This window comes from Gobius niger (assembly GCF_951799975.1).
Source record: "Gobius niger genome assembly, chromosome: 12".
Lineage (NCBI taxonomy): Eukaryota > Metazoa > Chordata > Actinopteri > Gobiiformes > Gobiidae > Gobius > Gobius niger.
The window spans coordinates 7,634,130-7,650,652 of NC_136863.1; the positions used below are offsets into that span (position 1 = coordinate 7,634,130).

At 39.8% G+C, this 16,523-nt stretch overlaps 1 protein-coding gene across 2 annotated transcripts in view; it reads left to right on the forward strand.

Moving 5' to 3' along the window:
• mon2 (MON2 homolog, regulator of endosome-to-Golgi trafficking) overlaps positions 1-16,523 on the forward strand; it is a 72,426-nt gene that overhangs the window by 16,833 nt on the left and 39,070 nt on the right. For both annotated transcript variants that reach the window (XM_079567161.1, XM_079567162.1), the window contains exons 4-15: positions 919-1,050; positions 1,503-1,632; positions 1,873-1,970; positions 3,752-3,877; positions 4,085-4,279; positions 8,418-8,542; positions 8,631-8,770; positions 8,910-9,063; positions 9,990-10,180; positions 10,570-10,651; positions 11,674-11,855; positions 15,305-15,417. In XM_079567161.1, the coding sequence (XP_079423287.1) occupies positions 919-1,050; positions 1,503-1,632; positions 1,873-1,970; positions 3,752-3,877; positions 4,085-4,279; positions 8,418-8,542; positions 8,631-8,770; positions 8,910-9,063; positions 9,990-10,180; positions 10,570-10,651; positions 11,674-11,855; positions 15,305-15,417 (1,668 nt within the window). The remainder of the gene's footprint in view (positions 1-918; positions 1,051-1,502; positions 1,633-1,872; positions 1,971-3,751; positions 3,878-4,084; positions 4,280-8,417; positions 8,543-8,630; positions 8,771-8,909; positions 9,064-9,989; positions 10,181-10,569; positions 10,652-11,673; positions 11,856-15,304; positions 15,418-16,523) is intronic.

A 16,523-nucleotide genomic window follows, 5' to 3' on the forward strand; every position in this document is an offset into this window, starting at 1 on the left:
AAAAAATATCAATATAGAATTCCTGAGGTCATTGGTAGGTATGAAGGGCTGGCAAGAAATATGAGAAAATGTAATTTATGATCATTGTGTTAGAGATGAATTGCATGTCACATTAGAGTATACAAACAATGAGATATTGTTTTTTGAGAGAAATATCTGCTGAAGTATTATTGTTATTATCCATCTATGTTTAAATTGCTGCTTCTGTTTCAGCCTAAAAGCACAAAGAGCATCTGTAACCTTGATGTCTTCTTAAAGGGGGTTCTCCCACTGTGTCAATGAAGTATGTTGTATTGTATATTACTGTGTTTGGCAGTGTGACATGGTTAAGTTTGTGCTCCATACCACAGACATTGTGAAGAGCAAAAAAAATAATGAATACAATTTGAAAATCTACAAACCTGATTTCTGTTTGTTTGGGATTAGTTTCCTCAAACCATATTCATCTTTTTGCTGAAAGTCTTTTCAACTGACCTACATGAAACCCATGTCACCACTGTCAGACAGGAAATAACTTAGTTCAGTTTGTGCTGATGGAGAAGACAGAGAACTTTGTGCCAGTTTGTTTCATGTGGTGGGGCTCAGGAAATACAGATTTTAGCCATAATCCAAGTCAAAAACAGAATCAGCCTTTTGATGATTGCCAACAAAGTATTCTTAGCTGCCACATCAGTTTAAACCATAGCTCTTTAGGATAATATGATGTCACAACTTGGGGTAAGTTTTGACTGTCACTTCTCTTTCCATTGTCAGATTTGTTCCCGGCTTTTTAACTGGTTATTGTCCCGGCCTGAATCTTTCTGTATGTTTATTCTTAATCTTAATGTGAGATATTGTCATGTTACCGATAGTGACGATCTGAAGAAAGTGTTTTTGTAACCAGTTTGTTGCATTTGTGCTGTTTGTTTTCTGTCACAGGCGGCCGCCGGGAACATCATCAACATGCTGTGGCAGTTGATGGAGAACGGTTTAGAGGAACTGAAGCTCCTTCAGACGGTCCTCGTGCTGCTCACCACCAACACAGTAGTGCACGACGAAGTGCTCTCAAAGGTTTGTTTTCTTCTTTAGCCTTGAACGTCCACCCATCAAAGGGAAATGCTTGTTACGTAACAGAAGAAAACACAGGTATATGGTTTTAGTGAGCAAGTACGAATGATTTTTATTTGGATTTCACATATAATAGAAGCCAGTGAGTGAGGGGAAACAGAAATGGCACGTCTCGATTAACCTCTTAACTCCCGCCTTTACTGAGCACGTTTCTCCAGTTTCCTCACTTGAAAGCGAAGACCCACAAGCTGAGCTCAATGGATCTTTTTCCTTGAGTTGTCACTTTTTTGTAGCTTTTTTTGTTGTGTTTTCATCCTCCTTTTTGTCTCGTTTTCATCACGTATTTGTTGTGTTTTCATCCTCGATTCCGTCGCTATGGAGTGAATATGCTCAGGTTAAACGGCGGTTAAGAGCTCAAATCTCACAATTGCATACTTGTTTTCTTCCTTTTCCAGGCCATAGTGCTGTGTTTCCGTCTCCACTTCACCAAAGACAACATCACGAACAACACGGCCGCCGCCACAGTCCGACAGGTGGTCACTGTGGTGTTCGAGCGCATGGTCGCCGAGGACGAGAAGTTCAAAGGTGAGAGGAAAATGTTTAAAAAGAGTAAAGAGTAGGAAATCTGTTGTTGAGACTTTGGCTTTAGTTTTTTATACCAAACCCTAGACTTACAATCCTTGTTAATTTGCTGTGCTGATAAAGGTTTGCCAAAATGAGGATACTTTGGTGACATTATTTGTGCATGTGTGTATTGTAGAAGCCAAATAAACTACTGAACGATCAATCAACCAAGTATAGGAAGTAATCGACTGTTTTTTGTAGGAATTGTGGAGCAGCCGCCTCCTGTCCAGGGCAACACGAACCGTCGGTCGGTCAGTACTCTCCGGCCAAGTGCAAAGGACGCTTACATGCTGTTTCAGGTAAGACCACCGGGGGGCAGCCTTCTCTTTGGATCTGCTTCCATCTTCACAGGTTTTCCCAGTTGATGGGAAATCGTTTCTGACACATATTCCTGAACTCAGCAAACCGTTTTGTTTATTTGGACCAAGTCAGAATCCCTTTTCTTTGTAAAAAACATGAACTTTGTTGTCAAAACCTGCGCACACACAGCAGATATAGCACACAGACTTCACAAATAAACACTAGACACCGTTTGGCCAATGTGCCTTCATATACAAACAGGCCCGGATCTAAGGAGGGGCAAAAGGGTGCGTTGCAACCTCACTTTGAAAGGTTTTAGTGGCATCACAATATATTTTAATGGCGAAAATCTGTAGTTGGAACTCGAATCAGTCAGTTTGTTCTGGAGCTGGTGCCGTTACAAATGCAATAAAGATGTGTTCGCCTTTTACATCGCATGTTGTGAAAGATAACAAGAGCAACCATGTTCTGCAATCATTGGTAGGAATGTGATAACAAAATTTGAAGCTGAAAAATATTACAAAAAACGATAATATTGAAGACTAGAGCTGGGTACTGTTAAAGGATACCAGTTTAGGTACTACTAGTATTGGAAAAATAAAAGTATCGGAAACAGGTACTGAAAAAAATATACTATAAAGACCAAGTGTTGATGCTTTTGGTCCAGGGACAGCACTAAAGCAAGTGTCTTGTTTGTTTCACCTCAAATAAATCATACGAATTTAATAGAAGTAGTCTTTGATTAAATAAATTCACTTTATTGTTCTGTTTTATGGTTCTATATGACAAATATTTTAGTGTTGGTATTGAAAACGGTATTGTTCAGGTGTCGTGATGGTTTTGAAGACCAAGTATTGTTGAAGTACCGGTATCGGAAAAAGATTTAACTGTACCCAGCCCTAAAGATGTCGACTTACTGAAACTAGCTGAAAAAAGGTAAATCTTAGAAATGCTTTGTTCAAAAAGTAAACTTAAAGGAACAGGCCACCGTTTTTCCATACTGAGATATGTTCTTACCTGAGCTTAGATGAGTTGATATGTACCTGTCTGGTCTTTGTGCCCGTGGAAGAGCGTGGTAGCTTCCAACTTCACCCCCGTTTGGAGCTATAGGAATATACTGGGAGAGGCCAAATGCTAACATCACCTTTGGTCCTTGTGCGTGACCAGACAAAGACCAGACAGGTATAAGTTTGTGTACAAGTCAAAGATGTGGGCGGCTACAAAGAGTAGTGTTGTTCCCACATAGACTAAACAAGACTACATTTTTAAAGGACTTGGCAGCACTTCCTGTATTTTAGCATCATGTCCAATCATATTTCTAGGCGTCATCTGTCAGACCAGAGAATATTTTTGCTTTGGGCCTGACAATGAGCAAACTTGTGCTCAAGGTTTGGCTGTCATGTTTTGGTAAAATTTGCTTAATTATTAGCCGGGTGCTGTCTTCGTATTTCATCACATCAATCTGGATAAGCTGTGTTGGACATCTATCACGTAGGTGGTGCTACTGCATTAAAACATTAAGACGTTGTGTCCAGAAGTGACAAGAGATTGCCTTAAATCCTGGAAATGACCCTCCTCTCTGCAGCTACTGTAATGCAAGTGTTTATCAGACATATAATCCAGTATAAACACTAAATCTAGTTGTCCTTTATGGTGGCGCCCGCTCTCTGTCACTTGTTTGGGTTGAAGCATGTTTCCCTCTCAATAGCTCTGTGTCTCTTTATCGAGAACGTGTGAAGAAAACAGAGCCTTATTGTTGGGTCTGTGTTGTGCTCTGTAGGACCTGTGCCAGCTCGTGAACGCAGACGCCCCCTACTGGCTGGTTGGCATGACTGAAATGACCCGGACGTTCGGCCTGGAGCTGCTCGAGTCTGTCCTCAATGACTTTCCCGGGGTTTTCCTGCAGGTGCGTGCAAACTCAGCAAGCAATAATCTAATGTTTGCTGCTGAATCTGTGTGTCTGATCCCCAGTCCAAACCAAATGTCAAATAAAAGACAAATAAAGTAAAGGTTGTGCCGTATTTGGTGGATGCCTTTCTTTTAGGTCTGTTTAAGGTCACCCTGTATGCCCGAATGCAGGTCTTTTTTAACACGCCTTTGTTGATTTTTCCAGCATCAGGAGTTCAGTTTCCTGCTGAAGGAGCGGGTGTGCCCCCTGGTGATAAAGCTCTTCTCTCCGAACATTAAGTTTCGTCAGGGCAGCACCAGCGCGGCCTCCCCTGCCCCCGTGGAGAAGCCCTACTTCCCCATCTGCATGAGGCTCCTGCGGGTCGTCTCTGTGCTTATCAAGCACTTCTACAGCCTGCTGGTATGACCCCCCAATAACTAGTTTATTAATGACTAGATCCCTGTCTCGAATCATTAGATGCCATCTTCAAACAAGAACAGATAAGCAGAGTTAAAGGCGTGGATGCTTTGTCGTTCCTCAATGGGAGGATTTGTCTTGGGAACATGGTGCTGCCTAATGCAGTATATACATATCCTACACACAGTCAATTAATAAGGCCTTGAAAGTCATTAAATCCAAAAAGCATGAAATGAAAATACATTGCTCATGCTCAACTACTTTTACTGCATGTACACAACCAAAATACAAAAAACTGTGGTCTAAAACTTAATTCAGCTAATTCAAGTTGAAATTGTACAAATTCAAATCAAAAGTTGTCCATTATGTCCAGTTTGGCTTTGAATATCAAAATTTCCCCTCATTCCTAAGTTTGATTGAATGTTTACAAATTGTAGAAAATATATATGTACGAAATTTAGACATTTAAATGGCTTTGAAAAGAATTAAATTTGACTTGATTCCATCTGCAGAAACCCTGAATACATCTTCACAGAGAAGACTCTTAGAAGTAACGTGAAATACAAATATTTAAAAAGAAAAGTTAATTAAAAGCGCAGAATGCAGCAGTTAGCTCTCGTGCTTCACAGCTAGAAGGTCTGGGTTTGATTCCCACCTGGATCAGGCCTTTGTGTGTGGGGTTTGCATGTTCCCTCCGTGTCTGCATAGGTTTCCTCCGGGCACACCGGTTTCCCCTTCCACTAAAAACATGTACAATAGGCCAGATAGGCCAGAATGAATGAGAGTGTGTTTGAGAGAGCGCATGGAGGACGACAGATGGAAATGAGCCCAAGGCTACAATCCGGGGTGGCGTGTTTACATGCATGAGACCCATGTGTGTTCATTAACATGTACTGTCCCGACCAAATAAACCAATAAATATAAAAAAATAAAAGTAAGAGTGTCAAATCATATGGAGGACGGAATAAAATAATATATACAAATCTGTATTTTGGCACCACAGCAGCCTAAACACTAGAAGCAGGTGAATAATTGGCTTGTTCGATTTGCCGAGGGTAGTTCAGGGTAGAAGCCGATACCAAGTACCAATCTGACTGCACGTGTGGATAAAAACAACAACTGGATGCTACTCCCACTTAGGGCTGGGCGATATGGCCAAAAAATAAAATCTCTTTTTTTTTCTCCTTTTTTTTTTTTTCTCCTGATCTTTCATAATGAAGAAAACAATTAGGCCCATTTCAGATTATTATTATTTCTGTTCTAAATATTCCTTCTGTGCTCTCAAAAGTAAAACTTCTCATCCCCTTGAGCTCTGCTGTGAGTGACAGCCATCTCCATGGAGACTCAAGGGGAAAGGGGCGGAGTTATGTTGCAGCACCTCCACCATGTTTGCCTCCGCACTAGTGGGTTATTTGCAGGGCAGAAAGACTTTGTTTTAGCGGAGAAAACTCACTCGCACGCAACGAAAACACCACACACGGCCTTTGTGAAGCAGCAGATGTAATCAAAGATGTAACATAAATCCTTTCTCTGTGATTATTAGAGTTTTTAGCGTTTATAGAGCCTTCACAGCCAGTAAAGAAGGCGAGACACGGCAGGTGAAAATATTAGCTTTTTACGCAATGGTTAATGTGAAGATTTTTAGCTAGTTTTCTCCCTTAACATCTTAGTTTCATGTCATGTCCCGCGAAGGGTGCCCGAGATGACGCTATAATCCAAATATGGGTTTCTCAAAATGAGGTTTTTGCTCCACTCATGTTTTTTTGTTCCAATCGGCCCTGCTATCCCTGATCTAATAACCATAAACAGCACTTTATTACCATATTATTCTCGCCCTCCCTCCACCTCAGTGTGAGTCCATATGCACTTTAACATGACATCACATGAAAGCAAGCCATTAAAGGATTTACCCCGTCACAACACGGATGCTGTTAATTGATCTCGTCTGACTCGGATTAGCGCTGGAGTTTTGTTGCTGTTCTGCTCCAGGCTCTTAATAAGATTAGCGCCGTCTCGGTAATTCACTATTTCATCTGCTCCTCCATTCATTAGTATTCAATAAATCCCTTGAAATTAAAAATGTGTCTATTTATAAGCCCCAGGTTTTTTTAAATGGAGGAGACGTCACTGGTGTCAACTCCAGTTCATGTCCTGTTTTGATCTACAGCGTAAAATTATGTTACCAAAATGGATTATATAGGGTATTTTTACTTGGGTTATGCATCATTTTTGTGTAGGAATGACAGCAATTGCAGCTACAGACACAGCTATGTGGTCTATTGTAATAGGAAATTCTATTATTCTAATTCCATAAACTTTATAACAGTGCCCAAAATAACTTGCAGTGGCCTTGAAGCATCAGACATAATTCTGGGCTTTAACTCTGCTTTATCCAGATGAGTGAAAGGAACCAGTCCCTGTAAAAGTGTACGGCATCTTAACTTTTAATATTTATCAAACGCCTACAAAACTTTTTAGCATTCAACTCATCCTGGGCACTCAAGGGCAGTGTTGAATTCATCAACGAAAATATACAAAATCATAAATTTGCTGACTTAAAGGGACTATACAGAGTTTAAAAATGTTAAAATTAAGTATTTTTCTCACCCTGTATGTTCCAACAATGTCCTAAGGTGTAGAATGAGCCCATTCAGACCTATTCACCACAACTGCCTCTAAAATCCTGCACTGTCACTCAAAACGGTGTTAATTTGGGTGCGAAGTGTCGTCATGCACAGGCTTAATATAGAAGGTGCAGTTACACGTATGACCTGAGGTGGCAGTAGTGAGTATAAAATGGCTAACTTGCATCTAGCCCCTTTAAACTGGATTTTAAATATGACTAGATTTTTTTTTTATAATTAAGTTTACATTTACATGCAATTTTATTCAACTAAAACTATAACTAGAGAATTATTTGACTAAATCTCGACTAAAATTAAATCACATTTTCGTCAAAAGACTAAAACATGTTGTTGTTGAAAACATGTTAAAATATGTTGAAGATGCCCCTTTTACACTCCAATCACTATTTGGCTGTAGCTGGGGGGTAAGAGGTTTACCACGCTTTAGCATTGCATAAAAATGTGGTCTGTGTGTTGACAAAGCCAAAAACACTTAAATTAGATCATTCAGAAGTGATGAACACATGCCTAATTATTGTACGCCTGTGAATCTCCGCTATCTTTTATTTTTACTAATTACTCACTTTTTTTTTATCTCTTAACCCCCACCTGAACCAAGCACATTTTCTCCAGTTTAGCATTACTCAAATCTAAAAGCTTCTTGAAAAAAATCATCAAAATAGTGACAAAAACGAGGATGGAAATACAACAAAAAAGTGATGAAAAAAGCAACAAAAGAGCCTCCAAAAGCAAGGAAATGAAGCGATGAAGAAAGCGACAAAAACAAGACAAAAATGCTTCAAAGATGTGACATAAAAGCAGTGACAATGTAACAAAAAGTCACAATGAGTTGTGTAGGTCTTAGCTTTCAAATGAGGCGTTACACGGGCCTACAGGCTGTAAGCTCCATTCCAGAAGCTTTTACATTTGGGTAAAGTTGATCTGGAGAAAATGCGCTTGGTTAAGGCGGGAGGTGAGAGGTCAAATAAATTGATCCTGTTTCCTGCTTAATCACAGCTGTAATGCTGTAAAGTTTAAGGTTTTGTATAAAGCAAATAGAAAAATATTGCCAGTGAACATCCAAGAAATGTTTGAGAAAAGAGAAAGTCACTATAATCTGAAAGGAAGAGACATCTTTAATGAACCCAGGTTCAGCTCTAAAGCAATGGAACGAACTGTTACAGTACAATAAACTTCAGAAAGAAGTGAAAATGTCAGAATCTCTCCTGGAGTTCAAAAAACACATAAAAGCTACAATGTTAAAGAAGTATGAAGTACATATATTGCAAATAACCGAATATAGAATACAAAAACATATATATATACGTAACAAAGGGGCAAGACTTCTCCTCTGCTCCATTTCATTCATACTGTGTTGGCTTGGCGGTTTTATTGTGATTGTATGACATCACTTTTGAATTAAATAAATAAATATAATGAAAAAAGTGTGTGATTGAGAGATCTGTAGAAACCCCTAAAGTTTCAGCCTAAATCCCTGTGTCTTCTTGTGTTTGCAGGTGACTGAATGTGAGATCTTCCTGTCTCTGCTGGTGAAGTTTCTGGACGGGGAGAAGCCTCAGTGGCTCCGGGCTGTGGCCGTGGAGTCGGTGCACAGACTGTGTGTACAGCCACATTTGTTACGGTGGGTTTTTACTGTATGTTTCTCTCGTCCTTCATGCAGTAATATTGAAAAGACTGAACTCTGCATAAATTATTTCTTCCTTGACTAGTTCGTTTTGCCAGTCGTACGACATGAAGCAGCACTCCACCAAAGTTTTCCGGGACATTGTAAACGCACTGGGCTCCTTCATCCAGTCGCTCTTCATTGTTCCTAACGCGGGAAACGCAGCCGCTCTCAACGCACCAGCCGGTCAGTTCCTCTATGGACATCGAGAGTCTGGAGTTTTTACTGTTTGTGTCACTAAAGCAAATGATCTGTCTCCCTGTGCGCAGTAATAAGCCAGATATATCCTTTCAGAAACAGTAACCATCTGCTTTACCTGTTGTAGGTGGTTTGGGCGCTGGACCGCAAGGGGCCGTTCAGGGCGGTCCCGGAGCAGGAGGGTCCAGTGGGAACATCTCCACTCAGGCAGCGTTTGAATACCGCGGCACCTGGATCCCTCTGCTGCCCGTCAGTGTGCAGGGCAGCGCCAAGGCCACATAGTGAGTCAGAAAACTCTTCCTCTGCACTGTGTACGCTACAAAAGCTTAATATCCTGAGCCAGATCAAACCAAGGTTACTTTGCTTGTTTGACATGTCAGACTGGTTCTTAGGTAATCTGTCTTGACATAAGAAAGGGGAGAAGTGCGTTTTTTTTTACCCCACTGGCAGGTAAATCAACCTGTAATAAAGATAAAATGTATTAAATCGAGTCAGAAACATCTCAGAACAAGTGAAATAATCTGTGTCAAGCTGGTCAAAACAACTCAAATCTAAAATATAATGCTCAATTTGAGACATTTAAACTATTGTAGATACAATTTTTTGGGAGTGTAAACCGTCTCCTTCCATTAAACAGTTTCTTTCCCCAAGCTGTGATCACTTTAAACAAGGCACTTTAAAGTCTGCACTTTACATTTTGTATGGACTTTTATTGTGTTTGTATTACTTTTATTATTGCATATGGTGTTTTCTACGGACCCCAGGAAGAATAGCAGCAGCTTTGCTGTGGCTAAAGGGGATCCTAATAAATAAAAATAAATAAACATACAAAGGGAGTAGATTGGTAATTTTTACACTCACTACTGCCACCTCAGGTCTTGCGCGTTACTGCATTTTCTATATTAAGCTATATTTCGGACCCGAATTAGCAACTTTTTGACTGACAATGCAGGATTTTAGCGGCAGTTGTGGTGAATAGGCTCATTCTACATATTAGGACATTGCTGGAACATGTAGGGGGAGGAAAATACATCATTTCAACATTATTAAACTCTGTATAGTACCTTTTAAATGTGTCATTTGTTCATTTTTTGTTGTGTCCTTTTATGTGTTGACATTGCACTTTGAGCTCCCTGCACATTTTTGCAATGTAAATGGCTGATAAAGTGAATCTGAATCAACTGTCTCCATCCTTATTCTCTTCTAGCCTTGAGATGCTTGACAAAGTGGAGCCCCCTTCTATCCCTGAGGGCTACGCCATGTCTGTGGCTTTCAGCGCTCTGCTGGACCTGGTCCGAGGGATCACCACGATGATCGAGAGAGAGCTGTCTGCGGAGGACGGGAAGGCAGCGGAGTTCAGAGAGACCCATCCCGACCAGGACTGGGAGCCTCCAACAGGTATCTCTGTCGTCCTGTGTGAGGTCTACAATTTCATTTTTGTGACATTTTTTTATTTACTTCTTTATTGGAAATGGACACAGGATGCGACATAAGAAGAGGTAAACATAAATGTCATACTGTACAAAACGGTCATGAGCAAGTCCCAGTTCTTTCCTTGGAACAATGGACTTCTCCCTTTTCCTACGTCATTTCAATATACCTCAAAAATGTCAACTTTTTGTTTCAAATTTTATACGTTTTCTTCTTAAATGTCTTCCTACCTGGTGTGAATAATGCTCACTATTGACATTATCAATCCAAGTCATGAAACTAAGTCATTTAAAAAGATAAAATGCCATTTAGAACCCATGAACCCTGAAAAGTTTTGCTATTAACTTTCTTTTCAGGAGCGCATTTAGTCTGGGAGGAGATGGTCAGTGCTTGCTGGTGTGGTCTTCTGGCCGCATTGTCTCTGCTGCTAGATGCCAGGTAAAGTCATGTTTAATGTAGTTTTAAAATGCTTATTTTGGGTTAGGGCTGGGCGAGTCCTGCTCATTAATATTTCATATTTCATAATATATATTAAGCTATGGTAAGATAACCCTTTATTTAAAAATTGTTTGTTTCTGCTCTGAAAAGTAAAACGTCTTAATAAGCAATGGAGTTTTCAAAAGCGTTGTAGTTTTATCGTCTTCATGCCTCTGCAGTGATTGACAACCGTCTCCATGGAGACTCGAGGGAGAAGTTAAATGGTCCGCTCAGAGCAGAGTGAGAGAAAGGCACTCAGTTTTAGCGGAAGAAAACTCCACCACACACTCTTAAAACACAACACGCGGCTTTGTCAAGCAGCAGATTGTCAGAAAGTCTCGGCTAAATTGGCCGCACGTTGGGGGGACATGGAGCGGCAGACGAGATTTTACGATTTAGCCATTTTCCAAATCGTCTGTTTTTAAAAGCATGAATTCATTAAATTAATTCGATTTATCGCCCAGCCCTATTTTGGGTTTGCATAATCAACTTTTTTTAGCTTTACCTATGTAATAACTTTTATCTGAAACATACTTGGAGTAGTTTTTTACTTTATTAGCGCAGTCCTGAGTAATCCTGGGTTCTTTGGTTGTTTCTGTTTCTACTGCAGAGTCTCTCCAATCTGTTTTTCCTGAATTGTATTGCATCATAGATAGAAGCCGAAAAGGTCCTTTGAAGATTTTAAAGCCCATAAAACATCACCCGAGTTGTTTTGCACCAAACCGTCGTATTATAGTGCTGTCAGTTTGTAAATATGTTGGGAGAAATTGGAGGCTTCTATATTAAGTGCCACTGACAGCGAACACAGTAATTATTTCAAGTTATAATACGTAAAAGCAAGGTTTGTAAGCCACAAAAAATCCAATACCAAAAACAGTTAAGTTACTAATGATTGAAGACGTTCAAACAACTAAACATACAAAAAACTTACTGCCAAATATGACAAACTTTCATGGTGCCATCCTCTCCCACTTCCCCTTCAGCACTGATGAGACGGCCACAGAGAACATTTTGAAGGCGGAGCTGACGATGGCGTCTCTGTGCGGCCGTCTGGGTTTGGTCACTCCTCGGGACGCCTTCATCACAGCCATCTGTAAAGCCTCGCTGCCTCCTCACTACGCGCTCACCGTCCTCAGCACCAACGCCAACAGCCTGTCCAGCAAAGGTACTGCACCCACTGTTCAATCGCCTTATCATTGTTGTCATAGTCATAGCATTATCCATCTTCCATCACAATATATCGCAAAACTACAGAGATGAGTTTAATCTCGGCAGCTTAAAAATGTGCAGTTTTGTTGTAGTCATGATTCGTTCATTGGCAATGTGGTAAAATATGTGCACTTAGAAGAAACCGGTTGTTTATGGAGCTTTTGGGGTATAAAAGACAAAAGACCAATAGGATTTAAATAAAGAAAGTGTATTAATTATGTAAAGAAAAGGATATGGGATACATATAAACCACAAATAAATTCAAATGTATATAATATGTTTACAAAACAAAGGGCAACCACAAAAAAATACAATTCTTCGGCACTAAATTACTCAGTACATGTTTAATAATTCTTTCAAATATCAAATCATTTGCACAATACTTCGTTCAATAACTCATCAGAAATGAACAAAGCTCAACATGCCGTCAATGCTACAAGCGTTTGGCTGTTATCATAGCAATATATCATAGCAGTGTATAACAAACAAGGCCATACTGAAAACAAAAAAATACTTTGCAGCATAATATGTCTGCTGAACGCAAGGCAACATATAAACAGTATGATTCATTCAAAATGAAGCAAAACAAAACAAGCCGATCTCAGACCAGACGCCCAGGTACTGCCGCAGCCACAGCACACAGTGGGAGCGGAGGATGTTACCAGCGTACCCCATGACTTTTATCATTCCCATGTTAGAGGTTGGAGCAAATCAGGGGCAAGAATAGTTTGTGTCACTTGATTGGGTTACACGATTCAAATTTAAATCTTACAGACAGAGCCCACAACATTGACAGAGTTCAACTGTTTTTACTGCACACATTTGCCAAAAGCACAAAAAACGAGCTCTTAAAGGGGCTAGATGCAAGTTAGCCATTTTATACTCACTACTGCCACCTCAGGTCATACGTGTAGCTGCAGTAACAACTTTTTGAGTGACAGTGCAGGATTTCAGAGGCAGTTGTGGTGAACAGGTCTGGGCTCATTCTACACATTAGGACATGGCTGGAACATGTAGGGGGAGGAAAATACATTATTTTTTTTATTTTTATTTATTTTATTTATTTATTATAGGGACAGTGCATGTTAATATACATTTTACAGTACATGTAAATATGCCAGAATTAGCCTAAGGGCTATTTTTTATCTGTAGTCCCAGGACAGTTGTTGTGTGTCCTCCTGAAGGGAGTAAAAGTACAATTATACAATAAAATATTTAAAAAGAAAACAGAAGACAACACTCTCAATATCGCAAACCAGTCATGACAGACATTACAACAAGACTACTACAAACTCAACAATTACAGAGACGGAGACAACAGACGAGGACAAGAGGCCAGCAGGGGGCAGTGAGAGATGATCCTGTCAGTGCTGACAGCTCTGATTCTCAATGAGCCATTTTTTAAACTGTGTTTACATTTTTAAACTCCGTATAGTCCCTTTAAACAAAGTCCGCTACAGTTCTGACTGAAGTCTTACACAATCTTTTGCTCAAAAGTTGCTCCAATTTGGTTTTGAATATAAAAAATTCCCCCGTTTGGAATCCATGATTTTATGAAAAAATCTCAAAATTAAATATCCAATTAAAAATATAGTATATAGGCATTGAAATGGCACTAAAAGCATTCAATTTGACTTGCTGTCACCTGTAGAAACCCTGTAGTAAATTAACACAATAAAATCGTTACTGCACTATTTTAAAACGGTCAACATAACTTTTTAATCTTTTTGGGCAGCCTTATTCTTATCTTTACATTGAGTTTTATTGCATCCATAATGTGCACAACCACGCAACAGCAAAAAAAAAAAACATAATTTGTATCCTAATTCCTTTGTCTTCTTTTAACGGTTAATTCCCTCCAGCCCAAAGCAAGGCCTCTGGTCTTTCTGCTCGTTTATATTGTTGGACTAATGAGCTCCTGCCTCCTCCCGTCTCGCTGCACACGCTGAACACTTAACCACGTAAACCGCTGCCAGGGCCCCGTCCCCACTGCCCTGTGCTAATCCTTCATTTTGCATGTTAATTTCTGCGTCTTCACCAAGTGTCTGGGGATCGTGCACCCGTTCAAATGAGCATTGTTACAAGCCCGACCACTCAGACACATCGGTATTTGCATTTATTGTTTGGATACAAAAGGCAAATTTACATAGAGGGCGTGTTTAGTCGGCAAACAATGAACAAGCTTCATCTACACGTTATTGTTTGTAAACCGGTTTGTGGCTCTATTGTGTTGAAAGAAATCCCTATGGTCTTAAAGGCCTTATACCTGGTTTTTATTTATTCATTTTTTTCAAATTAAAGGTTTCTTGTGGTTCAAACTCGTTCTCAACTTTCTTAACATATTTGTAGCCTCCTAATTCTTCTAAAGGGCAAGTTGATTGGCACATTTCACAACTTGCAGGGTCACTTTTTAGGGTCACTTTCACAGAAATGCTAAAAAAACTCACCTGCAAGTTCATGAAAGTGTATAATTAGATAGTTTTTTCCACTATTGTCTCAGTTTACAATATACTCAAGGAGGACAAAACTAGTTTCGCTCGTTTACATGCAAAAAACAAACAGTTATAGTACCTTTTAAAGAATCATGTTATTTCCTGTGCGTGTCGTTGTATAGCTAGTCTAGGAATCTTCCGCTTTCGAGAAACACGTAGCTTAGACTAGCCTGGCAAAATATCACAAGTTATATTTAGTCTGGGGACCACCAATTCATTTTCTCATAGGAGAGGTGTGGTTTACGATTGTCCATAGTTGTTTTTTGGGCGCTATGAATGTCTATCATCTATGTGTCTGCAGTAGCCACAGCCAATCGTGTGGTCAATGCAAAGAAACATTCAACTGGGTGCATTTAAGAGAGGGTTTAACTGTGTCCCACACCTATTCCCCCCACACCTACTTTAGACTTGGAAGATTAATGCAGCTCTGAATCAGAAATATTACTTTTTGAGGCTGTAATTGTCTAGAACTATTAAACTTGCAGTAAAAATGACTATCTCTGGTGATGCATTTGGCCCACAGGTCGCACTTTGGGCACCACTGACTTAGATTATCTACAGTATTTGCCATGTGCCATATACCTGATCTCATCAAATTTTATTGTGTAAATCCTGAGGAAAATACAAATGACTATGCCATCAATGATTGCATAGGTAATCCACATGGGTATATGTGCGACTTTTGTATACAGATTATATTCATGACTTTTGAGGTGATTATTATTCCTCATCTTGTCCACTACCAGTGTACTTAATTTCAATCATTTTTTTTCTAGAAATCCTTAAATAATACAGGTTATGTCATCAATAGTGATTGTAGTGGAAGGTGGTCTGTCCGTGGTCGGGGTCTGTCTTGTAAGTCTGACAAATACCACAATGTTTCATAGTTGTTGTTGTTGTTTTGTGTCCACAGCCTACTCGATCCAGGGGCAGAATGTGCAGATCATCAGCCCGTCCAGTGAGTCCCATCAGCAGGTGGTGGCGGTGGGGCAGCCTCTGTCGGCTCAGCCACAGGGCACCGTGGTGGTGAGAGAAACTTAACACTTATTTTTAATACCTGTTAATATACTCTGATACCAGTACCTAAACGATCCTGTTTTTGATACTTGTACTAAAGTATTTGTCCATAAAATGCTATTTCCTTTAAATTTGTATCATTTGTTTTAGCTGAGACTTTCAGGCTTTCAGTCATCCAGGCTTGTTTCATAGTCTCGATTGTTGTAGTAGAGGCAGTGAAACCTCCTGAAGAAGTGGTGAAACATCCTCAACTTAATGTGTAGTCCTCCCTTATTACTACTTTTAGAAGCTTTGTTACCTTAATACAAATACAATACTGTGAATCCTGGGTGAGCGGCACAAAAGCATTAAACATTTTTATGCAAATATGTGCTAATTGCACCTTTGAAATATCCTCCACAGACCAGATGGTTGAAATAATACCTGAAATCAGTCCTAATAATTGTATAGCAGTCACCATATTGGGACAGTTTTAATGAAGTTATCCAAGGCGACACAAAACAAGGTATAACCGAGGCCAGACAGAGCCTGCGGCGTCAGTCATATATTATGCATGTGTGACAGCCCCATACCTGCCGCTGTCTTGACATTAACGAGGAGTAATGAAGTGCTTTGCACAAGTGGAGCTGACAGCTTTAGAGTAGTGACTGTTCAACTTAGAGCAGTGGTTCTCAATATGTGGTGTGTGGGCTTATCTGCTGGGGCTTGTGCAGTTCTTTACTACTTTAGAGACAATGTATGTGTTTTATTTATGATTTAATTTATGGTTCACCTGGGGTTTAAAGGGAAAAAATATGCACAAAAGTTTTGAGTTGTCCACCTTTTGGTTGTACTGCACAGTTCCACCTAGTTCGATAATGTAAAGATTGTACATAACACTTTAAACCCTCTTGCTATCCCTCTGCTATTCTTTTTATGGACGGGAATTGAGGAGACTATTTACAGAGACCCCACATTCTAAGAGTAAAATGCAGTGTGCTGTAAATTGGCATGACAAAGTATAGCAAAGTATACTTGTTTTCTATAACAATCTCAAACATTGAAAACTAAGAGAACTCAAGAAGAACTGCTTAGAGAGACATCTTTAATTTTATCCAAAAGATCAAATCTAGGAT